This window comes from Heptranchias perlo, chromosome 4, assembly GCF_035084215.1.
Source record: "Heptranchias perlo isolate sHepPer1 chromosome 4, sHepPer1.hap1, whole genome shotgun sequence".
Classification (NCBI taxonomy): Eukaryota; Metazoa; Chordata; class Chondrichthyes; order Hexanchiformes; family Hexanchidae; genus Heptranchias; species Heptranchias perlo.
In genome coordinates this window covers 52,951,051-52,976,885 of record NC_090328.1, presented here as the reverse complement: position 1 = coordinate 52,976,885, position 25,835 = coordinate 52,951,051, and the positions used below count along the sequence as shown (strand labels likewise).

General features: G+C 43.4%; 1 protein-coding gene across 5 annotated transcripts in view; it reads left to right on the top strand.

Moving 5' to 3' along the window:
* Positions 1-25,835, top strand: part of fbxl17 (F-box and leucine-rich repeat protein 17) — a 667,009-nt gene that overhangs the window by 557,785 nt on the left and 83,389 nt on the right. Inside the window, exon 10 of one of the 5 annotated variants that reach the window (XM_067982927.1) lies at positions 6,916-7,012. The exons of the other annotated variants lie outside the window; for them this stretch is intronic. Coding sequence (XP_067839028.1) covers positions 6,916-6,998 — 83 coding nt within the window. The 3' untranslated portion in view covers positions 6,999-7,012. Of the gene's footprint in view, positions 1-6,915; positions 7,013-25,835 lie in introns of those variants that run through there. 5 annotated transcript variants of the gene reach the window in all.

Genomic DNA, 25,835 nt, shown 5'->3' with positions numbered 1-25,835 from the left:
TATACCCAAATCCAAATCATCTATATGTACTGAGAACAAAAATGAGCCCAGCACTGGCGTCTGGGGTACACCACGTCCAATTTTTCTCCATTCCGAGCAACACGTTATATCATTGGGAGCGGGGATGCTGGTGGTGGGGGGCAGGGGGGGGGGTGGCCGGGGGGTGGGGCAGGGGGGTGGCGGGCGGGGGGCGGAGCCGTCCTGTTCAGATTCACCTTCCTGTACTTTAGTTACCAATGTTGGAATGACCATTTACCATAAATTGATCTTGCTGCTTCGGCTACGGCTGTCATCGCCTTGCCAAAGCTTAGAACATATAAAACAAATTGACGGGGTAATGCAGTTTTATGTAAGTAATTGATTTATTTCATGAATCCTTTCTGTTTGAGGATGCGCAAGAGGCAAGAATTGAAACAGCGCAGAGATCTTGGAGGGTTGTAGGACTGGAGGAGGTTACAGAAATAGGGAGGGGAAGGCCATGGATGGATTTGAAAACAAAGATGAGAATTTTAAAATCGAGGCGTTGCCAGACCGGGAGCCAATGTCGGTCAACGAGCACAGGGGTGATGGGTAAATGGGACTTGATGCGCGTTATCATACGGGCAGCAGAGTTTTAAGTGAACTCAAGTTTATGGAGGGTGGAAGATGGGAGGCCAGTCAGGACAGCTTTGGAATAGTCAAGTCCAGAAGTATGGATGAGGGTTTCAGCAACAGATGAGATGAGGTAGGGGTGGAGACGGGCGATGTTATGAAGGTGGAAGTAGCCAGTCTTGTAGTCGGAAGCTTGTTTCAGGGTAAAGTAGGATGCCAAGGTTGCGAATGGTCTGCTTTAGCCTCAGACAGTGGCCAGGGAGAGGGATGGAATCGGTGGCTAGGGAATGGAGTTTGTGGTGAGGAAACTCATCAGGGAAAAAAGAGCTTGCAATTCTTCAACTGACTTGTTGGCATTGAAAAATGAACTGACTTGGAGACCCGCTCAACATGATCAATTTTTACAGGTTCATGAAGTACAATTGAAATCCATTCAACTATTCTAATGTTGCTATAACTTTTTTCAAATGCATTCACTGCTAGCACTTCACATTGTTGAGCAGCTGAATTGTTTGATGGGGAAAAACCCTTTGAAAATTTTCGAAGTCATTTTATTGTTCTGGCAATAGAGTGAAAGCAGCTTCTATTATATAATTCTTTCATCATCTAAGTTTGAGAATGGAGCTATTTTTCGACCAATAACCCAAGTCACAGTAATGAAGCCTAAGCCATGGGCCATTTAGTAAGTTTTGTTATGCATGTACAGTAGCTTGCGTGCAATGAAGTTATATTCTGCTTACAAAGCAGTGAGCCTTTTTCTTGTCAGTGATTCTTGTGCTTTGTTTCATGGTGTCTCTTCACATTCAAACTTGTTACTGGCAGAACAGATTCATTACAAATTAAGCGCGATGGTTTATTGTTTGGTCAATCGGGAAGGATGCAAAAAAAAAAGTCAAAAATTCACTCAGCTTTGAACGCACGATTTTCTAAATCTACTTTTTTCCTCTCTGCGTCCATTTTATCAATTTAGTGAAACATAATCTGACTACAGGTTGCAATAGCAACGGTGAACTAATTTTACTGGGATAAGTAGTCACGACGAATGAACTGCAAACCATTTCATCCATCTGTTGTGGTACTCTTTAACTTGGAGCATTCTAGGATGGATGCTTTAATCACCAAAAAGGCCCTGCTGTTTAATCCTCCCTTTGTGATCATGCTTAATGCCACGGAATCCCTAAATAATTGATATATCCGACCTTTGACCTTCCAGTTTTGGCACTTCTCTCTCTTCCCCCCCCCCCCCCCCAGTGGTCCTGTATATTTATTTATTTTTGGAATGCATTTGTAATTTCCTTTCTTTTAATAACACATTTCCTTCCTCTTATTAACATATTACCTGAATTGCACTTCATAATTTATCTTCTCTCCACCGTGACTCCAATCCTGTCCCACTGCGCATAGTTTATAATGTGTCACGTGGCTTCTGAGAGTGGTGACTAAATTCATACCACATGTAGTCCGGATTAAATGGCTTTGTGGTCCGGAACCATTTTATCATTCGAGTACCTCCAATATAGATACTCAACATACAACTACAGGAGATATGGAGTAGAAATATTCCAATTTGACATCACTCCAGTGAAATTAAGTTGTGAGATTACGCAAGAGCATAGTGAAATTGCATGTCCACTAAAACTACAGATAAATTCATGAGGCAAACATAGGAACAGGAGTAGGCCATTTAGCCCCTCAAGCCTGTCCACCATTCATTGAGATCATGGCTGATCTGTGACTTAACTCCATATACACACCTTAGCCCCATATCCCTTAATACCTTTGGTTATCAAAAATCTATCAATCTCAGATTTAAAATTAACAACTGAGCTCGCATCAACTGCCGTTTGCAGAAGAGAGTTCCAAACTTCTACCACCCTTTGTGTGTAGAAGTGTTTCCTAACTTCACTCCTGAAAGTCCTGGCTCTAATTTTTAGGCTATGTCCCCTAGTCCTAGACTCCCTAACCAGCAGAAATAGTTTCTTTCTATCTACCCTATCAATTCTCCTTAAGATCTTGAAAACTTCAATCAAATCACCCCTTAATCTTCTAAATTCCAGGGAATACAACCCTAGTTTGTGTAATCTCTCCTAGTAATTTAACCCTCTGAATCCAGATGTCATTCTAGTAAATCTCCGCTGCACTTCCTCCAAGGCCAATATATCCTTCCTAAGGTGCGGTGCCCAGAACTGAACACAGTACTCCAGGTGTGGACTAACCAGGGCTTTGTATAGCTGTAGCATAACTTCTACCCCTTTGTATTCTAGTCCTCCAGATATAAAGGCCACCATTCCATTAGCCTTTTTGATTATTTTCTGTACCTGCCCATGACTTTTAATGATCTATGTACATGGACCCCGAAGTCTCTTTGGACCTCCACTGTTACGAGCTTTTCACCGTAATATCATATTGCCACCTTTGATATCACTAGTTCTCATTATGCCATTACTCTACATGGGATATTGACAGCAGTACAGTCAAGACATGCTGTGCTGCTCTGTTTATCACTTAGCTGGGTCCAGAGCAGTTGCTAAAGGCATGGAAAAAGGTTACTTGTCTGCTCTGTAGACTGGGAAATGGTGGGATGGCTAAGAGATCAAGAAGGGAGAAAAAACCTGAATTAGTTTGTATATGTAGTTTTGTTTTTATTCGTTCACAGGATGTGGGCGTCGCTGCCAAGGCCAGCATTTATTGCCCATCCCTAATTGCCCTTGAGAAGGTGGTGGTGAGCCGCCTTCATCAACCACTGCAGTCCGTGTGGTGAAGGTTCTCCCCCAGTGCTGTTAGGTAGGGAGTTCCAGGATTTTGATGAAGGAACGGCGATATATTTCTGAGTCAGGATGGTGTGTGACTTTGAGGGGAACATGCAGGTGGTGTTGTTCCCATGTGCCTGCTGCCCTTGTCCTTCTAGGTGGTAGAGGTCGCGGTGTGGGAGGTGCTGTCGAAGAAGCCTTGGCGAGTTGATGCAGTGCATCCTGTGGATGGTACATACTGCAGCCACTGTGCGCCGGTGGAGGGAGTGAATGTTTAGGGTGGTGGATGGGGTGCCAATCAAGTGGGCTGCTTTGTCCTGGATGGTGTCGAGCTTCTTGAGTGTTGTTGGAGCTGCACTCATCCAGGCAAGTGGAGAGTATTCCATCACACTCCTGACTTGTGCCTTGTAGATGGTGGAAAGGCTTTAGTGAGTCAGGAGGTGAGTCACTCGCCACAGAATACCCAGCCTCTGACCTGCTCATGTAGCCACAGTATTTATGTGGTTGGCAAAGATAAGTTTCTGGTAAATGGTAACCCCTGAGATGTTGATGGTGGGGTATTTGGCAATGGTAATGCCGTTGAATGTCAAGGGGAGGTGGTTAGATTCTCTCTTGTTGGAGATGGTCATTGCCTGGCACTTGTCTGGCGCGAATGTTACTTGCCACTTATGAGCCCAAGCCTGGATGTTGTCCAGGTCTTGCTGCACGCAGGCACGGACTGCTTCAATATCTGAGGCGTTGCGAATGGAACTGAACACTGTGCAATCATCAGCGAACATCCCCATTTCCGACCTTATGATGGAGGGAAAGTCATTGATGAGGCAGCTAAAGATGGTTGGGCCTAGGACATTGCCCTGAGGAACTCCTGCAGCAATGTCCTGGGGCTGAGATGATTGGCCTCTAACAACCACTACCATCTTCCTTTGTGCTAGGTATGATTCCAGCCACTGGAGAGTTTTCCCCCTGATTCCCATTGACTTCAATTTTACTAGGGCTCCTTGGTGCCACACTCCGTCAAATGCCGCCTTGATGTCAAGGGCAGTCACTCTCACCTCATCTCTAGAATTCAGCTCTTTTGTCCATGTTTGGACCAAGGCTGTAATGAGGTCTGGAGCCGAGTGGTCCTGGCGGAACCCAAACTGAGCATCGGTGAGCAGGTTATTGGTGAGCAAGTGCCGCTTGATAGCATTGTCGACAACACCTTCCATCATAGTTGTTTAACTGTCCACCACCATTCACGACTGGATGTGGCAATACTGCAGAGCTTTAATCTGATCCGTTGGTTGTGGAATCGCTTAGCTCTGTCCATAGCATGTTTAAATAAAGAGTGCTGAATTGTGGACAATGTCACTTCTAAGCAAAATGACTCATTCCTGCAGCTATTATCGCAACATTTTCTTTTACATCAACAGTCATGTTGATCGCACATTATTACAATTGAACTGATTACAGTTGCAAAAAACATTGATTTTTTTTTGTTGATTATGTTTTTCTGGAAAAAGCATCACTTATCAATATTGAGTATTTTGTTGATTTCTTCTCTCTGTCGGAAATTCAGTAGAAAGGATTTCTACCAGACAAATTGAGCTTAAGATTCTATACCTGGTGCAAAAAAGGAATCCATGAGTTCAGAACAGCTTGGTCATCCCACAGCAAAATAATAATCCTAACTACATGCATGCATCTTTCTCAATCTATCTGTTCTCTTCTTCCCCCCCCCCCACTCCCTCTTTTTCCCCCCCTCTGCCTTTGTGTGTCTCCCTTTCAACACAAACAAACTTGACATTAAAATAAAATTCAGATAGCCTGTGTAGTGCAATGGATTGGCTGTTAGCAAGACCTGCCGATCTGCTTCAGCCAATAAGGGAAAACACTAGAAAGCTAATGTCACCAAAATGGAATCATAGAGTCATAGAGTCATAGAGTTATACAGCACGGATAGAGGCCCTTCGGCCCATCGTGTCCGCGCCGGCCATCAAGCCCTGTCTACTCTAATCCCATATTCCAGCATTTGGTCCGTAGCCTTGTATGCTATGGCATTTCAAGTGCTCATCCAAATGCTTCTTGAATGTTGTGAGGGTTCCTGCCTCCACAACCCTTTCAGGCAGTGAGTTCCAGACTCTAACCACCCTCTGGGTGAAAAAGTTCTTTCTCAAATCCCCTCTAAACCTCCCGCCTTTTACCTTGAATCTATGTCCCCTTGTTATAGAACCCTCAACGAAGGGAAAAAGCTCCTTAGTATCCATCCTATCTGTGCCCCTCATAATTTTGTACACCTCAATCATGTCCCCCCTCAGCCTCCTCTGCTCCAAGGAAAACAAACCCAATCTTCCCAGTCTCTCTTCATAGCTGAAGCGCTCCAGCCCTGGTAACATCCTGGTGAATCTCCTCTGCACCCTCTCCAAAGCGATCACATCCTTCCTGTAGTGTGGCGACCAGAACTGCACACAGTACTCCAGCTGTGGCCTAACCAGTGTTTTATACAGCTCCATCATAACCTCCTTGCTCTTATATTCTATGCCTCGGCTAATAAAGGCAAGTATCCCATATGCCTTCTTTACCACCTTATCTACCTGTTCCGCCGCCTTCAGGGATCTGTGAACTTGCACACCGAGATCCCTCTGACCCTCTGTCTTGCCTAGGGTCCTCCCATTCATTGTGTATTCCCTTTCCTTGTTAGTCCCTCCAAAGTGTATCACCTCGCACTTTTCCGGGTTAAATTCCATTTGCCACTGTTCCGCCCATCTGACCAACCCATCTATATCGTCCTGCAGACTGAGGCTATCCTCCTCGCTATTTACCACCCTACCAATTTTTGTATCATCAGCGAACTTACTGATCATACCTTTTACATTCATATCCAAGTCATTAATGTAGACCACAAACAGCAAGGGACCCAGCACCGATCCCTGTGGTACCCCACTGGCCACAGGCTTCCAGTCACAAAAACAACCTTCGACCATCACCCTCTGCCTTCTGCCACTAAGCCAGTTTTGTATCCAAAGTGCCAAGGCACCCTGGATTCCATGGGCTCGTACCTTCTTGACCAGTCTCCTGTGGGGGACTTTATCGAAGGCCTTACTGAAATCCATGTATACCACATCCACTGCGTTACCCTCATCCACACGCCTAGTCACCCCCTCAAAAAATTCAATCAAATTAGTCAGACATGATCTTCCCTTGACAAAGCCATATTGACTATCCCTGATTAATCCTTGAATCAATTTGAACCATGATTTTTGGGAGAGCTGAATATTTTGACAAATACCCATCGTAGTAATTGTCCAGGTGTACCTTTGAGTTGTAAATTTTTCAATGCTTTTGCATAATTTGAAATTACAGTGCCTATTGCAGAGACAGTTGGAAGGCTGTACGCTTTAGACTGAAATCTTAACTATGGAAGTTTTCTTTTGCTCCAGTAACATTAGTGAACATTCAACATTTTGTCATGTAAGACCTTGATTGTGTTTACGCCAGGTCTATTCTGACATAAGCATGAATAAATGGAAATCATTAGTTGGTTCATTTTTGTATTTATGAAACTCAAGACTCAAATTTAATATTTTTCTCATAGGCAGCAAGCATTTGCTGGTGGCTATAATCTGTCAGCGGCACATTGTCTTCTCTACCAGTGAAACAGAATTAAAGCAAGACTGATGAGCATGGTGATAAAATGGACATTCAGTACGAGGAAGCTACGCATTGAGCTGAGAACATTGCTCACAGAATGTTGTTACTGTTTGGGAAATTGATGGGCAAAACTGGAGGGGGAGGGGGAGTGCCAGCATTTTGCCTGTCAAGTAGCATTAGATCTGAGCTCTGTGAAATTGAGGGGAAGATAGTTGGGAAAGTGATACTAAAGCTTTCTGTAAATGATGCTGAGCACTGTCATCGTGTTTAATGTACCCCTGTAGGTTTAATCCGTAACATGCACTTATTCATGTTTTAATCCCGGGTCAGGCAGACAGTCGCATTCTGCATTATGCTTCATATAGTACTACCACTACTTGGATTGACTAGCATTAAAACGATTGATGGTGCAATATTCATTTTTTTTGAAGCATCCTTTTCTCATGCTGCTTAGTTTTGTTTGCAGCAAACTTTAAGTAACTTGATTTTATTTTTAACGTGATTTACAGCTATGATTTATTTAATTCAAGGCCAAGATTCAAGATGGCTGTCAACCATTGCAGCATTCTTGGTTGTAATTTTGCAAATAAGCTGAAAAGACATTGTATACACAATAACAAAAATGTAAAACAGCAATGTTAAACTCTGAATGCCCTCACAGACCATCACAACTGTGTTTTAATTAATTTGAATGTCAGATGGACTGGGAGAAAGTAAAATGATAGAGAATTTTAACAGTGAATGGTAGGGGGAGGGGTGTTGCAACTGCTTTAGAGAGTGAAAGTGGAAGAGCTGTATGTCAAAATGTCACGGGCAAGTCGTATGGTGACATTTTCACAATGCAGTGACTTTTCCAACACAAATGCAAATCTATGTTGTATGCTGATATACACTATTGGAAAGCAAAGCCAATCATTTTCCAATGGTAATGATGCCCCTGTAATATAGATGCCAGTTAAGATTCTGATTTTTTTTTTATTGGCCTATCAAGAATGTACACTTGCATTTTATGAAGCTATTATACATGTAGCTGTGCATTCATACATATATTTCATGAGCTACTATACAAATAGGTGTACATACATATGGACATTTTATGAAGCTACTATGTAGATGTATATTAATTCATTTATTTCATGAAGCTATTAAACGTGTACAAGCACAACTTTATGAAGCAATTATATGATAAGGGTACGGTAGCGTAGTGGTTATGTTACTGGGCTAGTAATCCAGAGGCCTGGACTAAAATCTAGAGTCACGAGTTCAAATCCCGCCACGGCGGCTGGCGAATTTAAATTCAATTAATTAAATAAAAATCTGGAACTAAAATACTAGTATCAGTAATGATAGCCATGAAACTACCGGATTGTCGTAAAAACCCATCTGGTTCACTAATGTCCTTTAGGGAAGGAAACCTGCCGTCCTTACCCGGTCTGGCCTATATGTGACTCCAGACCCACAGCAATGTGGTTGATTCTTAATTGCCCTCTGAAATGGCCTAGCAAGCCACTCAGTTGTAAAAATCTCACTCGGGATGGGCAATAAATGCCGGCCTTGCCAGCGACGCCCACATCCCGTGAACGAATAAAAAAAAAATTAAGGATACATTCACATAGATATTTGAGAAGATTGTTGAATATTTGGGTTTATAATGACACATTTTATTAGAGTGTACATTCCCATATATGATTATCAGGCTACTTGCACTGGAAGCAATGCTGGTCAGGTGGCCTAGGCAACTTGTTTGGCCCTGGGTTCTGGGATTATTTAGATATGGGTACAGTGGGGAGGAGCCCTTGAATACTGCTGTTCATGTTGGTGGGATTGCCGTCCATTATGGTCAGTGGGTCAGTTTCTATGCTGAGGGGGCACAGGCTTTCTTTGGTCATGGTAGTAAGAATGGTACACAGGGTGAAAGTGCATCTGCAAGAGGTTATTGGGAAGTGGAGGGAAGATTCTAAGGGGGTTGGCTCCTGTGGAGATTGCTAAATCGGTCATGTTGGTCGAGGTGAAATTTGTCAGCTATCTGGTGGAAGAGTGGAATTTGGTCCTTATGGAGGAGCTGGCCTAATCTGGTGATCCCTTTTTCATGCCAAGCTGTTATCAACCTGAGATGAGTCCAGCTGGGAGCACCCCATAATGCTACATTGGGAAGAGGGGTTCATAGACCTGGTTGTATCTTCAGAGAGACACAGACCTGACTCCAGGCTGAGAGAATTGCAGTGACTGTGGGATGCTTCTGGCTCTCTCTTGGCCTCTTCTGAGGGTGTATGAATGGTGGGCTATGTCGGGGGAGACGTCCTGGCATCTATTCCCAGCCATAGATTATGTTGGGGGACTAGGGATCAAGCTATGATTTCGGGTCTACACAGTCCAGTATTATTTCTCTGGTTCTGCAATTTGATTTCGTATTTGATGTTCCAGCAATGGAGGCCTTGTATTTAGGCAGATGTGACCGAGTGGAGTGGAATAGTAGCTGGTTAAAGATAACTAAATCACACCTGGTTAAGCTGTCTTATGGCCTTTCTAGAATGTAAATTATATGAAATATAGGCACTTAAACCTCTGTATCTGTGTTCTGTATTATATTAAGCTGCTAAAATGCCTCATTGTCTGACTGTCCAGTGGATTCTCTGAAATAAGCACTTCCTGTGCAGTTCTACAGCAGAGTCATTGATTTCAAGCAAATTAATGTGGCTTCTAAAAAATAGCTTTTGTGTTCAGGTGACATTAAGCATAAAGGAAAAAGAGTTGCACTGGCAGCAGTGTGAAGTTAATAAAGTCACAGAGAATTAGCTTAGGACTGAGGAAAATATTTTATCTTTACAAGCTCACTAAATGTTTATAGTAGGTATGAAATGGTTTGATTTCATTGCAAGAAGCTTCTGTTGATGGGGTCTGTTCCTGGAGACCCACTTAGTGCAAACTATCCCCTCAGTGCAAACTATCCCCTTAGCACAGCAACCAAAGCCGTCTATTGTAATAATGAACTAAAAATGAAATATGTCTGCCACAGATGGGTTGTCACTTTTCCAATGGGAGTTAGAAGATCATAATCAGTGGTCACATTGTCATATCTTATTTGGTGCTGAGAATTACCTGTGGTATTTCAGTATATTTTCCCCTTTAAAATGATTCTGCTATACCTGCGCTTCTTCCCAACATATGCAAAACTGGACTTACAACCTCTGTGTGCCAGTGCATCCTCCTGTAATACCTGGGAAGTGATTTAACACATTTTTTGAATGAAAATTATATAATTATAAACTGTTACAAAAAAGTGAAAGTATGCTTTACAAATCTATATTGCCAAATAGAAAGTTGAGGAGAGCAGAAACTTTTCCATAGATGGCAGGTTTAAATCTATAAAAAGGATGTAATTCACTTAGTGAAACGATGTGCATTGACTGTAGAATGGCAATGTGCTGTCAGTGTTGAGGGAGTGCAGATTCCCATAAAAAGAATTGTAACCAATCTGAGTATCATTTTGTGTTTCCAAATTTGTTTGTTTAAGCAGTGAGTGCTACTAATGTGGCTTTGCTTCAATATCACTGGAGTTCCTGATTCTGACAGTGAGTGAGGAGCTATATTTGCATAAAGAATTGAAATGAGACAATAACTGAGGCACCCTGGGTTTCTTTCTGAAGTCTTTGGCAAGCCTTTTTCACATTCTTCGAGGAGGGAAAAGAGCTATATGTCATTTTTTGTCACAATGTTCCATATAAATGACATTCTTTTCAATGCGACTTGCTCTATTACAACTTTTATTTGTAAACAAATGAGAAACGCCCTGTCAAACTTTTTTTCCCCCCTGAAGTTGCAGTGTGTCTTTAAGGACTGTATATCTGTTGTTATTAAATCCGCTTCCTCACACTGTTGGGCTTGGCATCTCCTCCAAGCCAGGTTCCCCAGTGGTGTCTCAACATTCACTTTAGAAGCAAAAGTATTCAGGAACAGACAGGAAAATACATCAATGCTAAAATTTGTCATTCTTTGCAACACTGCAGGTACGGAGATGTGAAATGGCCAATCTCTACTGGGCAACAAATTTAAAGTTTGATTTTGAAAGGTGACAGATATTTTTGTGATTTATATTTTTCTCACCTAGAGATTGTGGGAGTATTTGGAAAAAGGAAGCACTCCTCCTGGACTTCCCTTCCTTTTTAGCTTACCCAAGTATTTTTTATCAGAGTGACTATTGATGAAGCTGCTTGAAGCCATCGTGCCGTTCTCATGCTCATTTTCAGTGCCTGAAAACATTGCAGGATAAAGCGTGAGATGTCAAGTCTTCTGCGTTGGGCCAAGGACTGATTTGCCAGTAACATTTTATTACAAGAGAATCTGATGAAAAGTCGAAGTATTGCCTGGTGAGGGAACAGTGTACTTTAATAATGAAGTATTTTTGTCAGGCAGCACTGAAGTCGAAACAGTTTCAGACTGGGCGTCTGGCACTCTCAGACTATCTTACATTATATTTGGATACAGTTGCTCGCAATAAATGAGTGCAGAAACCTTCTTATGGTTGTAGGAATCTAGATAGATGAATCAACCATATCTAGAATTTAGAAAGAAAAGTCTGAGGAATTTGTTTAAATTTATACTTAGTGAAATGCATATGCTAGGGGAAGGTTCACACGTCTGACCTCTCCTGTCAGAAAATGCAACTTCAGAAGTTTGTACAAGCACCGTAAAGTCTGTTTCAAATGGCAATATATTGGACAGCTGAGTGAAACTGGTCAGTTAACACAGGCTGATTCTTATTAACAGTCTGTTCATATTGAAACAAAATGGCTGCTTTAACCTCTTGTGGGTCTATTTGTCACAGCTGCACGGCCTGCTGAGATAGAGTGCACAATAAGTTGAACTAAAGATAACAGCAGTCAGACAGAATACAGTACAATATTTACAGTAAAATATTTTGAATGGCACAGCATAGGGTTGCCACCTCTGGTTGGAGGCATTCCTGGAGGTTTGACCATGTGGACAGTCTGACCATGTAACAATCTGATCATGTGACTTCTACAAATGTTATTGCATTTATCTTATAAAGGTTGGGTCCCCCGTAGTTGACTATTATTGTTGTGGTTTCGCTCCAGCAGCTATTGTGCGACAAGTTGCAAGAACCAGGTGGCCACCCGTGCGCAGGGTAAGAGCGGAAACCAGGGAACCCCCCCCCCGTTTGCCGAGACGCCCCTGAATTGCCCTCATAGAACATAGGAATTGCTAGATGAAAACAGACCAAGGTCCATCTAGTTCACCATCTACCATCCTGCTAGTCGCACGACATAATGATAATGGAGTTAGTTATCGCAATCAATCTCTATCAGTTAATCTACAACAGACCCAGACATGACGCGAGGCAAACCCCAGTGGTGGAGAGCGTTGGGAACCATAGGTCCAAAGTTGCCTGTTCCTCCCAAGCATGTTACATTTACCACATGACATGTCTCAAATTACTCGTATATGGTATCCTAAAATATTTTCTGAAAGAAATCCTATCGAATTTTCATTTGAATGAATCAATACTATCTGCTTCCACCTTCTCCTTAGAGAGCCTATGGGTTTCCATCGATTTACCACTCACCCACTGAAATAATATTTCCGCAGATTCGTTTTGAATTTACCCCCCTTCAAGCGCAGACTGCGTCCTTTGGTTCTACTGTTCTGGACAAGGTGAAACAGCTTGTTATGGCCTACATTATCTCTTCCCTTTAGAATCCAAAAACAGCAATCATATCATCTCTCAATCTTCTTTCCTGTGAGAGAATGCCCAATTTACATAATCATTTCTCGTAATCCAATCCCTCCAGCCCCTCAATCATTCTGGTTGCTCGCTTCTGAATCCTTTCAATAGCTACAATATCCTTTTTGTACTGCAGTGACCAGAACTGTGCACGGTGTTCTAAGTGTGGTCGCACCAATGATTTATAAAGTGGAAGGATTACCTCACTATTTCAGCTCAATATTGATCTTTTTAATACATCTATCTCAACATCTGATTTGTTTTACTCACTGCCACCGAGCATTGTACTAAGTTCCTGTTTGTCAACAACCCTCAATTCAAGAAGGCTGCAGGTTTGCTGCTGTGCTGTTTCATCAAGCGCTAATCAATATATTTTTATTTGTCCCACTCAGCAGTGGCTACTCACTCCTTTAAGTGTTGTAGTGCTAGAGCTATTTTCATTAAAATCTGTTCCTTACTGCCTTTGCTTTTACTTCATTGAATACCTTGTTTGAGCAAATTGCCTTGGCCATCTCTCTCTCTCTTAAGTGATGAGCACTCACTGCTCCCTGTGATTTTTGTTTATTCTTCCACTGTTGTATTTCTAGACAAATTCAACTGAGCACTCTTTCCCCCTCCCCCAGCATCGCCTCAACACTGCAGATGCTGTTAATTAACTAACTTGATTTACGATAGAAATCTCTCTGGTGCTGATATATTTTTAGAAGCATGTTTCTGTCAAGTAGTATCCCTGATCTGTATTAATGCTTTACCAGCTTCATGAAACTCTCATTTTTCCCACATACAACATAAGTACTGGAGTACTGTGTACAGTTTTGGTCTCCTTACCTAAGGAAGGATATACTTGCCTTAGAGAGGGTGCAACAAAGGTTCACCAGATTAATTCCTGGGATGAGAGGGTTGTCCTGTGAGAAGAGGTTGAGTAGAATGGGCCTATACTCTCTGGAGTTTAGAAGAATGAGAGGTGATCTCATTGAAACATATAAAATTCTTAGAGGGCTTGACAGGGTAGATGCTGAGAGGCTGTTTCCCCTGGCTGGAGAGTCTAGAACTAGGGGCATAGTCTCAAGATAAAGGGTCAGCCATTTAGGACAGAGGTGAGGAAGAATTTCTTCACTCAGGGTTGTGAATCTCTACCCCAGAGGGCTGTGGATGCTCATTTGTTGAGTACACTCAAGACTGAGATTGATGGATATTTGGGGCACGATTTCAAAAGGAAAGTGCGGGTGCATTGGAGGCAGGCGGGCAAAGAAAATTGGGATTTTTTGGAGCGGGCAGGAATCCCGGCTCCAACACGCTGAAGAATGCGCACGACCCAGGGTCATCTGGTGCACGCGCCATTCCCGAACCTCGAAGTCCCGCCGGTAGTTAAAGCCGTGGTCTCTCAGTCGTCTGCCCACAAGTGTATAAGGCAGGTCACCGATGGTTTGTTTCGCAGGACGTCGCAATACATCAACTTCCCCATGGACGACCTCAGCCAGACGGAGAGGGCAGTGGGATTCCACTCTGTGGCTGGCTTCCCATGGGTACAGGGTGCAATCGATTGCACGCATATAGCAATCCGAGCAGCTTCATGTGAGCCAGGACTGTTCATCAACTGAAAGGGGTATCACTTCATCAATGCTCAGCTCGTTTGTAACCACCGCAAAAGATTTCTTCACGTGTGCGCAAGATTCCCTGGCAGCTGCCACGATTCGTTCATTCTGAGGGAATCCAATATCCCTGCCCTCTTCCACACACCAAACCCCTTAAGGGCTGGCTCCTCGGGGCCAAAGGATACCCCCTGCACAAGTGGCTAATGACACCTCTGAGGAATCCCATCAGCGAGGCACAGCGTCAATACGACAGCCACATCTCCACCAGGACTGTAATTGAACATTGAATAGGACTGCTGAAGATGCGATTTTGGTGCCTCGATCGTTCCGGGGGAGCATATCAATACGCACCAGCGAGAGTGGGTCGAATTATAGTGGTGTGTTGTGTCCTGCACAACAGAGAGGGGTGCCCTCATCCAGCATTCACATCTGCCATGAACATTGAGGAGGAAGAGGAGGAGGAGGAGGAGCAACCCATCGGCAGAGCAGCGGCTCACCTGGTTGCTCGTGAGGCCAGGGAGTCACTAATATGTGAACGCTTCTCATGAGATCACAAAGTGAGAATAGTCCAGTCCTCAAACCACCTGGAAAGAGCAGTGCCAACACCATCTCCACCCCCCCTCCCCCCAGCACCAAACAGTCCTGCAACTACACATACACTCACTGTAAAGTCACCCACTGGGTGAAGCACATGAAAGGGCCCTATCACAAAAGGCAGTCAAGAATGGGCAAGACATGCCAGCAGTGGTAAGAATAATAACATTTAATGTGACTTTATTAAAAACCAAATATAAATGAAAAACATGACATTCTGTCAAACACCTTTGTACATACCCTTCGTGATCACAAAACCTTCGCCTTTCTCTTCCTACTACTTCTACGCAGAGCATCCCCTGTGGCTGCAGCAGAGGTAGTGGCAGGTTGCTCATGTCCATGCCCTCGCTGCTTAGATGCTTTCGGCCTATGCCCTCTGGGTTTTGGAGCCCGTGAGGGCCCCGCCTAGGAATGCTCCACCTGCACCTGTGCAGGGGCAGACTCGGCCACCTGAAGAGGAGGCAGCATTGTGGGTACTGGTTGAGAGGTGGGCAACGGGTGAGACATGGGAGCGCTTTGCGTGGTGTCCCCACTTCACTGATTCCTTTCGCCATCATCCCTCTCCTGGGCCAGGCCCACATCACTCCTACCACCCTGCTGGACAACAGTTTGGAGGACATGTATGATGCCTTGTAAGCATCGTTGTAAACTTTCTGTCTGCCTGTTTAAGGTGGCAGAATGTTGTTCACCCTGAGTGGGAATGGCCGTTGTCAAGGCCTGAATGGACTCATTTGTGAGCCATGCTTGAGGCTAGCCTTCTCTCCATCGCAGACATTCCCACACTTACCTGCAACATTATCTCAGACGTTTCCAGACTTACCTGCGACATTATCTCAAAGATTCCCTCACGTACATGTGCCACCAGGTCCACTAATGCAGGAGTTGGACTCCTCCATCCTCTACGCTATTGTGGAGAGTGCGGTGGCACCCATTCCAGTACCTCACAAATGTGCTGCTGTCCCTCAATCAATCTCCTTTTAAGGGATGGCCCCCGGGGTTCAGCATCTGCGTCCAGCTGAGCAGAGCCTGGAGGTGAGTGCACCCACCGATGCGGACTCTCCACAGCTGTCCCTGCCACTAGTGTCTGCTCATGCTCACTTTTTTGTGGTGACTCACCAGGTGACAATCCAACTAACTGACTACTAGGACCCACTGAGATGTGAGTATCTGCGTTGGTGGATGGCTCACTAAGATGCAACGGTGCGCCCTCAGAGGCTGGGAGCTCCTGTGAGGAATTGCCCTCTCCTGCTACTGCGGTCGTTGAAGGGCCTGTAAGAGAACAGAAGGCAATATTAAGCATCATCACAGATGTGCCATGTTGCGATGAGCAAACCGAGGTGTTCAACATGCCAATCATTGATAACATCAATTCATGTTGTGTGTGATGAATGTTAAAGTTGTGTCACCAGACGTTTGTGGAGTGCCAGTCTCGGCGTCCCCGATGGACAGACACTCGAGGGTGCGGCTGATCTCCATGGCCGCCTCCTCACCTCTGTGAGGACCACTATTTGTTGTGGCCCCCCCTCCAGTCCTCGCCCTCTCAGGTGCATTTTGCACTTTTTCTCCTAGAATGGGAGAAAGTACAGATGCGTGAGGATGAAGTGGTCAGCCGATGAATGCATTGGTTTGGGTGAGGCTGACTGTGAAAGAGGTGCATCAGAGGGTGAGTATCAGACAGAGACATCACATTGGATCAGGATTGGGGTGAGTGGTAGTGGTGGGGTCACAAATGGGGAGGTGAGGAAATGCTGAGGCAGTGAAGGTAAGTTGAGGGTGAGTCTTAAATGGGTGTGAGGAATGATGTGATGGAGTAGTCTTGGCAGTACCGAATGAGTTGGGGGGAGGTTATTGATGTGCGACATGGAATGCAGGAGAATCAGTAAGTGTACTCACTTTTGCTGACCTAGTTAGGTCATTGAAACTCTTCCTGCACTGGACCCAAGTGCCAGATATGTTGCTCCTGCTGGTTACCTCCTCTGCCACCTCGAGCCAGGCCTTCTTGGTGGCAGAAGCAGGGCACTTCCCCCTGTCGACCGGGTAAAATAGTTCCCTCCTCATCCCGGCCAGCAGCATCTCAAGTGAGGCATCGCTGAATCTTGGAGCAGCCTTGCCCCTGTGCTGCTCCACTGGGTGGTCTTGCTCCTTGTTTCAGCAAAATCCATTGGAGCAATGGCCCTTTAAATCTAGACGCTCCAGCTGACAGCAGGTCATGCGGATGCGCAGTCCGCCCACTGTGCAGCTTTCGGATGCCAAACCCGCAATCAAGGTTAATGGCCACCAATTAAGTTGCGATCGCGTTGGGAACAGTAAGCTTTTATTATTCTGGTTACCCATGCACCCGTTCTCCCCCCCCCCCCCCCCCCCCTCCCACACACTGCTGCTATCCCGCCGCCCTTTTTAAATCGTGCCCTTGGACACTAAGGGAATCAAGGGATATTGGGATAGGGCGGGAATGTGGAGTTGAGGTGGTTCAGCCGTGATCTTATTGAATGGTGGAGCAGGCTTGAGGGGCCGTATGGCCGACTCCTGCTCCTATTTCTTATGTTCTTATAATGACATAAGTTACATTGAAATTAATATTTGTGTCACATTATAATGAAAATCAGAACTTTTCAGATCCTGCTAACTCAGACTGTCTTCCAGTTGTATTCTTTATATCTACTTTGTGCAAAGCTTAACAGACACCATAAAGCCAGTCATCAAATCCTAGGATTTCAATGATGAAATGCACTCAGAAGGAAGTTCAATCGGTTTCTAATCACCATCTGAATCCCTGAGATTAGATAACTACCATGAAATAATTCCTTAATAATGTTATATTATAAAAAGTAACTTAATTTAATTTGATTGGGGGAGGGGTTATTAAATCCAATATGAATTTTCATTTTGCTCTGGTGATTGTCATAGGTGCTTAATGACCTTCACATTGACTAACAATCATGATGTCAGCATTGCACATTTATCGAGAAATAATTTGCAGGTGATTATCAGAAGATGATACGGCCAGTTTTGTGTTATGCAAACAGTTCCTGTTAATGACTTGGTAAAGCAGTGTTCAAAAAATGATATATTCCTGCAGCAGCTGACAATTGAGAATTTTGGTGCCATTAAAGTTCTACTGAATTCACCCAATTATTTTTATAGTCTGAAATGCCTACATCAGAGTTGAATCTTCTTTGAACTTAGCCAAAAGTAAATATCCATGGCAATCTATCATGGACAGTCTATAACAAAAATGGCTATTTTTAAAGTTGAGAAATGGCTTTACACCATTGATTTCCCCATGTGGTGACTTACTGACTTTAACCATATATCATTGTGGGATGGAGCTACAGTGGGGAAGGAAAAACCAGATGGAGAGTCACTCTGAGCCTGATTCTCTTGGGTCGGGAATGTTGCACAATGCAGAGTGACCAAAAAGGGAAGGATGAGGAAATATAACTAATTTTTGTAATTATAATGAGCCCAGCAAAATAAACATTTGTAGTGCACATCATTGTCTAAATTTCACTTTGTGTTTATGCAGTACAAAAGCTGACGCCATGGTCTGTTGCGGGTTAAACCAATTACATTAATTACTGGAAAATGCAGTGTTGCGTGTCACTGGCATATGGGTATTAATAGAAAACATGAATGATTGTAAAACTGTAACTGAAAGGTGAGACAACTTCACTGCATTACTCCACTCCCTGATCTCAGTGCCTTAGCATTGGAACATTATGCCATATTTTAAAGATTGAATCATTTGCATTCTTACTTCCTTTTCAGAGCTCTGCTGGAAAGACTTTGAAAGCGCCTTTCACGACCTCATGGCATCCCAAAGTGCTTTATAGCCAATGAAGTACTTTTGAAGTGTAGTCACTGTTGTAATGTAGGAAATATAGCAGCCAATTTGAGCACCGGTCCCACAAACAGCAATTAGATAATGAACAGATCATCTGTATTTTTTAGTGATGTTGGTTGAGAGGCCAGGACACCAGGGAAAATTCCCCTGCTCTTCTTTGAATCGTGCCATGGGATCTTTTATGTCCAGCAGAGACGGCAGACGGGGTCTCAGGTTCATGTCTCGTCTGAAAGATGGCACCTCTGACAGTGCAGCACTCCCTCAGCAGTGCAGTGGAGTGTCAGTCTAGATTATGGGACAGGGGAATGTTTACGGATGTTGCTTATATGGACTTCCATTAGGCATTTGATAACGACCCTCATAAGAGACTGTTAGCTAAAGTTGAAGCTCATGGAGTTGAGGTCAAGTTATTGACCTGGTTAGGAAATTGGCTGAGCGGCAGGGGACAGAGAGTAGGGATAATGGGCAGGTACTCAAATTGGCAGGATGTGACTAGTGGTGTCCCACAGGGATCTGTGTTGGGGTCTCAGCTATTCACTATTTATTAACGATTTAGATGACTGGATATATAGCCACATATCCAAGTTTGCCGATGACATGAAGATAGGCAGCATTGTAAGCAGTGTAGATGGAAGCATTAAATATCAGAGAGCTATTAATAGATTAAGTGAATGGTCAAAACTGTAGCAAATGGATTTCATTGTATGCAAGTGTGAGGTCATCCACTTTGGACCTAAAAAGGATAGATCAGAGTACTTTCTAAGTGGTGAAACGCTCGAAACAGTGGAGGCCCAAAGAGACTTAGGGGTCCATGTACATGGATGATTAAAATGTCATGGACAGATACAGATAATAATCAAAAAGGCTAATGGAATGCTGGCCTTTATATCTAGAGGACTAGAATACAAGGGGTAGAAATTATGCTATAGCTATACAAAGCCCTGGTTAGACCACACCTGGAGTACTGTGTTCAGTTCTGGGCACCGCACCTTAGGAAGGATACATTGGCCTTGGAGGGAGTGCAGTGTAGATTTACTAGAATGAGACCTGGACTCCAAGGGTTAAATTACGTGGCAAAATTATACAAGCTAGGGTTGTATTCCCTGGAATTTAGAAGATTAAGGGGTGATTTGATGGAAGTTTTCAAGATATTAAGGGGAACTGATAAGGTGGATAGAGAGAAACTATTTCTGTTTGTTGGGGAGTTTAAGACTAGGGGATATAGCCTAAAAACTAGAGCCAAGACTTTCAGGAGTGAAGTTCGGAAACACTTCTACACGCAAAGGGTGGTAGAAGTTTGGAATTCTCTTCCGCAAACAGCAGTTGATGCTAGCTCAATTGTTAATTTTAAGTCTGGGACTGATAGATTTTTGATAAACAAAGGTATTGAGGGATATGGGGCTATGGCAGATATATGGAGTTAGGTCACAGATCAGCCATGATCTCATTGAATGGTGGAACAGGCTTGAGGGGCTAAATGGCCTACTCCTGTTCCTATGTTCCTAAGTCTCTGGAGTGGGACTTTAACCCACAACCTTCTGACTCAAAGGCGAGCGTGCCACCAACAGGAGTTAGTCACAATGCCAGTGAGCTGCAAGAGAATCCAGAGACTTTTATTGGTTTAAAAACAATTCTTCTGTCTCCCACCCCAACAAAATGTTCTACTTCTAATGTTCTCATCATAGGGACTTGTATCTTCTTTCTTTTTTCCCTTCTCTCTCTTACTGAAGGTGTGTGACTCATGCTGGCGATGGCCCCACAAGTGTTGGACACTCTCTGGTATCTCACCCAAGTGGCCATTCTTCAGGTGTGAGCCTCTGGTCCACGGTGTGGTAATTTAGAAGAAGGGGGGCACAATCTGAAAATTAGAGCTCGGCCATTTAGGAGTGAAATCAGGAAGCACATTTTCACACAACGGGTAATGGAAATCTGGAACTCTCTTTCCCAAGGGCTTTGGATGCTGGGTCAATTGAAATTTTCAAGACTGAGATCGACAGAGTTTTGTTAGGAAAGGGTATCAAGGGATATAGAAAGCAAAGGCAGGTAAATGGAATTGAGGTACAGATCAACCGTGATCTAATTGAATGGCAGAACAGGCTCTAGGCCTACTCTTCCTATGTTCCACACTGCCCTGGTGCATCTCCATTCAGTTACAGAGCAGCATTGGTTGAGACTCAGGGGCAGTTCGGCTGCTCAGGCTCTTGACGGGATAGGGCATATATCCTGGTTTTAAAAAAAAACAAGAGAGAAAGAAAGAAAGATGATGTTCAATTACAATACAAGGCAATTTGAGTGTGCAATTAATTTTTACATAGATTGCTGTAACCGAGACCAGTGCTGAGCATGTTGTAAACTGGAGCTGGTATGCAACGATCTGTATAAACATCAATTTCATGCTGAAAATCCATTCTGATGTGACATTTTCTTTATTTGGAAAAGAATTATTGTAGTATTTTAATAATCCAGTAATAAAAGGACGGATAAGTAGCCTTTTTGATTACTTTTTGTATTGTGCACTAGCTTTTAATAATTTGAGTGATTTGTGTACCTGGACACTCAAATCCCTTTGCTGCTTCACTGTTCCTAGTCTCTCTTCATTGAGAAAATATTCCGATAAGGGAAACAGCATCAAAAAGCTGAAACCACTGCTGCTCAAACAAGTGAATGACGGTGTTGTAAGAACATAAGAAATAGGAACAGGAGTAGGTCATGCGGCCCCTCGAGCCTGCTCTGCCATTCAGTAAGATCATGGCTGATCTTCGACCTCAATTCCACTTTCTCGCCCTATCCCCATATCCCATGATTCCCATTGTGTCCAAATATCCATCGATCTCAGTCTTGAATATACTCAATGACTGAGCATCCACAGCCCTCTGGGGTAGAGAATTCCAAAGATTCACAGCCCTCTGAGTGAAGAAATTTTTCCTCATCTCAGGCCTAAATGGCCGACCCCTTATCTTGAGACTATGACCCCTACTGCTAGACTCTCCAGCCGGGGGAAACAACCTCTCAGCATCTACCTGTCAAGCCCCCTCAGAATCTTATATGTTTCAATGAGATCACCTCTCATTCTTCTAAACTTCGGAAAATATAGGCCCATTCTACTCAATCTCTCCTCATAGGACAACCCTCTCATCCCAGAAATCAATCTAGTGAACCTTCGTTGCACCACCTCTAAGGCAAGTATATCCTTCCTTCGGTAAGGAGACCAAAACTGTACACAGTACTCCAGGTGTGGTCTCACCAGAGCCCTGTATAATTGCAGTAAGACCTCCTTATTCTTATACTCCAACCCCCTTGCAATAAAGGCTAACATACCATTTGCCTTCCTAATTGCTTGCTGTACCTGCATGTTAACTTTCTGTGATTCATGTACAAGGACACCCAAATCCCTCTGAATACCAACATTTCTTAGTCTCTCACCTTTTAAAAAATATTCTGCATTTCTATTCTTCCTACCAAAGTGGATAATTTCACATTTCTCCATGTTATACTCCATCTGCCACCTTCTCGCCCACTCACTTAACCTTTCTATAGCCCTTTGCAGCCTCTTTGCATCCTCCTCACATCTTACTTTCCTTACCTAGCTTTGTATCGTCAGCAAACTTGGATACATTACACTCGGTCCCCTCATCTAAGTCATTGATATAGATTGTAAACAGCTGAGCTCCAAGTACCGATCCTTGCGGCACCCCTCTAATTACATCCTGCCAACCCGAAAATGACCATTTATTCCTGCTCTCTGTTGTCATAATGCTTGTATCCTTAGGAATTATCTGAATGGATTCCAAGTTATTCTATTACCAGTTTGTGCTACATGTGGAATTAGGAAATGTTTCAACAATTGCACTTCGAGGTTCAGCTGTAAGATTGTACAATTATGTAATGAACTTTTGAAAGTTGAACTTTTCGCCTCTTCAAGTTTCTCTCCTTATCCACCCCCTGTCCTGAAGATAGTGACTCATTCTAGGGTACAGTACCATGGAAACCCTGAGGTACTTTTCTCAAGTGACCTCTCTTAATGTGTGAGCCCAGACAGCGAGGGGAAGAATTTTCACGGGGGATCTCCAATCTCCCACCGTAACTTCAGTGGAAACCTCAGAAAAAAGGCATAAACAGACGTTTCTCTGAGGCTTCCACCTAAGTTACAGTGAGAGATTGGGAGATCCCCCGTGGAAATTACTGGTGTAAATGTCGGTGGTCTATTTGATCATTGGCAAGGGAGGAAAAGGGGAGAATATCGCAATCAAGTCAAAAACTTGTTCTCATCCAACATCCACGCACGCACTTCTAGCAGGGCAGGAGGGTGGGGGAGGGGTCATTGTGCAGGGGTCAAGAAAGAGCCTTGGCATCTTTTCATCTAAAATCAAGGATTGCTAAGATTTGTCGCACTCCACAGATGCTTGGCTTAGATCATCAAACTCACAGACTGGGGATTGAACCTGGGACTTTCTTGGCCTATAGGATACAATCCTACCAAATGGCTTTTAATCCTCCAATGGCTCGGTGAGTTTATCCAGTGAGTGGCTCAGCCATATAGACCAGGAAGAGCCCAGTTTTGATCTCTAGTCTGTGTTGAGTTAGCTGATCTTATTTGGGACAGTGTTAGAGGTGCAGCGTCTCTGAGTTAGTGGGGGGAAAGTTGACCATGGTTTCCATTCCTGATCGCTATGCAGTAACCCTGCTGAAATTGTGCATGTATGAGCAAGAATGGGCTTAGTTGGCATGTCCCCACAGTTGAACAGCCTGACAACACTCTCAGTCGGGCTCACACAACGACTACTTTGCGAGATATCAGCAAATAGTCAACATTGTCAGGAAAAAATGGGCAAGTATTAAAAAATGTGCTTAAATACAAAATGCTTCATCTTCCATTCCACTCCCCCAGATGGAAGAAGGTTTATAAGAAATCTCAGTACAGGAGTAACAGTGCAAAATACTGTTTTTTCCTTGCAATCACATCAGTTTCTTCCTGCACAAACCAGTTGAAACAGAAAAGGAAGGTGGCTTTTAGTTGTATATGGTATAGTTATTAAGATCATACTGTAATGAGAGAACAATCTCTCTCATTGGTAGTTGGTGTATTTTTGCTCTGATTATCACATGAATCACTAAACAGACAGGGACCTGACCTAGCCTGCACTGTGTATCTATGAAAGATATCCAGTGGTTTAAGTTTCCCGATTGTGGCCAATATGCCCAGTTAGGGTTGGCTTATCCCTGTTGTGGAGAGTCCAGAATATCCATTTTGTTTACTCACAATGCAGTCATGATTTCCCAGAGAAAGGATGTGGGTTATGTGCTCACAGCTTGTGGTATAATCTTGTTTTTTACATTTGATTTGTGTGACTAGCTGCACACATTTAGACAGACAATGCAGGTCCAGTAAGGCTGTTAAAAGCTAAATCTTTGAAGTAGCAACAGGCTGAGCCTTCTGATGACCAAATTACTGGCTTTTGAAGGTGGCACTTTGCACTTTCAAAGGCCAAAGATATTGATTTTTATTTGAGACAAATTTTTCTCAAATGTGGAAAGATGAAGTAAGCATAGAAAATGCTGGAAGTCCACAGCATTCCAGTCAGCATTCAAAAGAGAAACTAGGGCCTATCTCTGTCTGTGTCTGTCTGACCCTCTCTCCCTCTTTCTCTGTCTATTTGTCACTGTCCATCTCTCATGCTGTGTCTCTCTTCAACTCTATCTGTCTCTCTGTGTTTTCTCTCTATCTGTCTTCGACCTCTGCTTTGCTCTGCTCTGTCTGTCTATCTCTCTCTCGTGCTAACTGATCGGTGTATTCCCATTGTTTCTTTATTTCAGATTTCCAGGAATTGTGATTTTTATTTTTATCTCTATGGATTGACTGGATTATTCCTTGATGCTAGTCCCTCTGCTCCTTCAATGGCAGGTGTTCTTTCAGCCACTATGTGCTTGATCTCTGGAACTTTCTCTCTAAATCCCTTCGCCTTGCCACCTCCTTCTCTGCTTTCAAAAGTCTCCTTAACATATTTCTTTTTGACAGTGTTTTTGTCTTCTCTTCCCCCAGCCTCCATTTTCCCTACTTTTTCTCTCCTGTGTGTCCACATTTCGTAGAGCACTCTGAGGCATCCTCTATGTGAGAGTCCTCTAGAAATGTGAGTTATAGAAAGATGAAGGAATGTTTTCATAATTTTTAAATGTAATAACATATTCAAAGCATATGGAGGTGGACATTGTTTGGATATAGCCATTCAGTTTTTTGTTTAGAGAATTATTAGCAATTGTATATCTTCACCGTGAATAGTTTTGTTCCATTCTGTGTTTCTGTCGACAACTTTCAGAAAAGCCAGGATAGATTTTTTTTCTTTTAACCTATTCACAGTTTGCAGAAAGAATCCAGCATGGAATGACATAGAAGAAGTGTGCGTGTGGAGTTAATTGTAATCTTCTCCCTTCCTCCCCTCTTCCCCGTGATCAAATAACCCACTGACACGTCAGTAATTTCCGTGAGGGTTCTCCCAATCCCCTCGCTATTACAGAAAATTGTTCTTCCCTGAAAATTGTAAAATTAATTTTGTGTTACTCTAAAGCAGTATATTTACGATTGTTTATGTTTGTTCTCCAAGCCAGTCTCTAGCTATCATTAATAGTATAATTTGAGTTCCACGTACTGGCAACTTGATTCTGACCGTGCTCTTCTTCAGTCCCTTTCCAATTTGAAATGAATTGAGAGGCTGGCTCTCATTCCTTGTGACCACTATCAAAAAGTGAGTGTCGTCATCGATACCTCTTTTCAAAAAGCAAATCATTGCAAAATAAAAATTCTGATTAACTTCAACAGTCTTTCTTTCATTTCAGCCAGCTTGCTGATTAAAAAAAAATGTTTATCTAAACGATGAATACTGAGAACGTTGATGTTGAATTTCCACAGGGGCTCTCCCGATCGCCCACCTATTTCTCCAGGGTTTCCACAGAACTTCCGCCGAAGTTATGGTGGACGATTGGAAAAATCCCCTCAGAAATTCAACCCCATTGTTGGCAGAACTGACCAGGACTTACATGCTCAGTAGCGTGGGGGATCTGATATAACAGGTGGAGTTAAAACTGAGCGATAT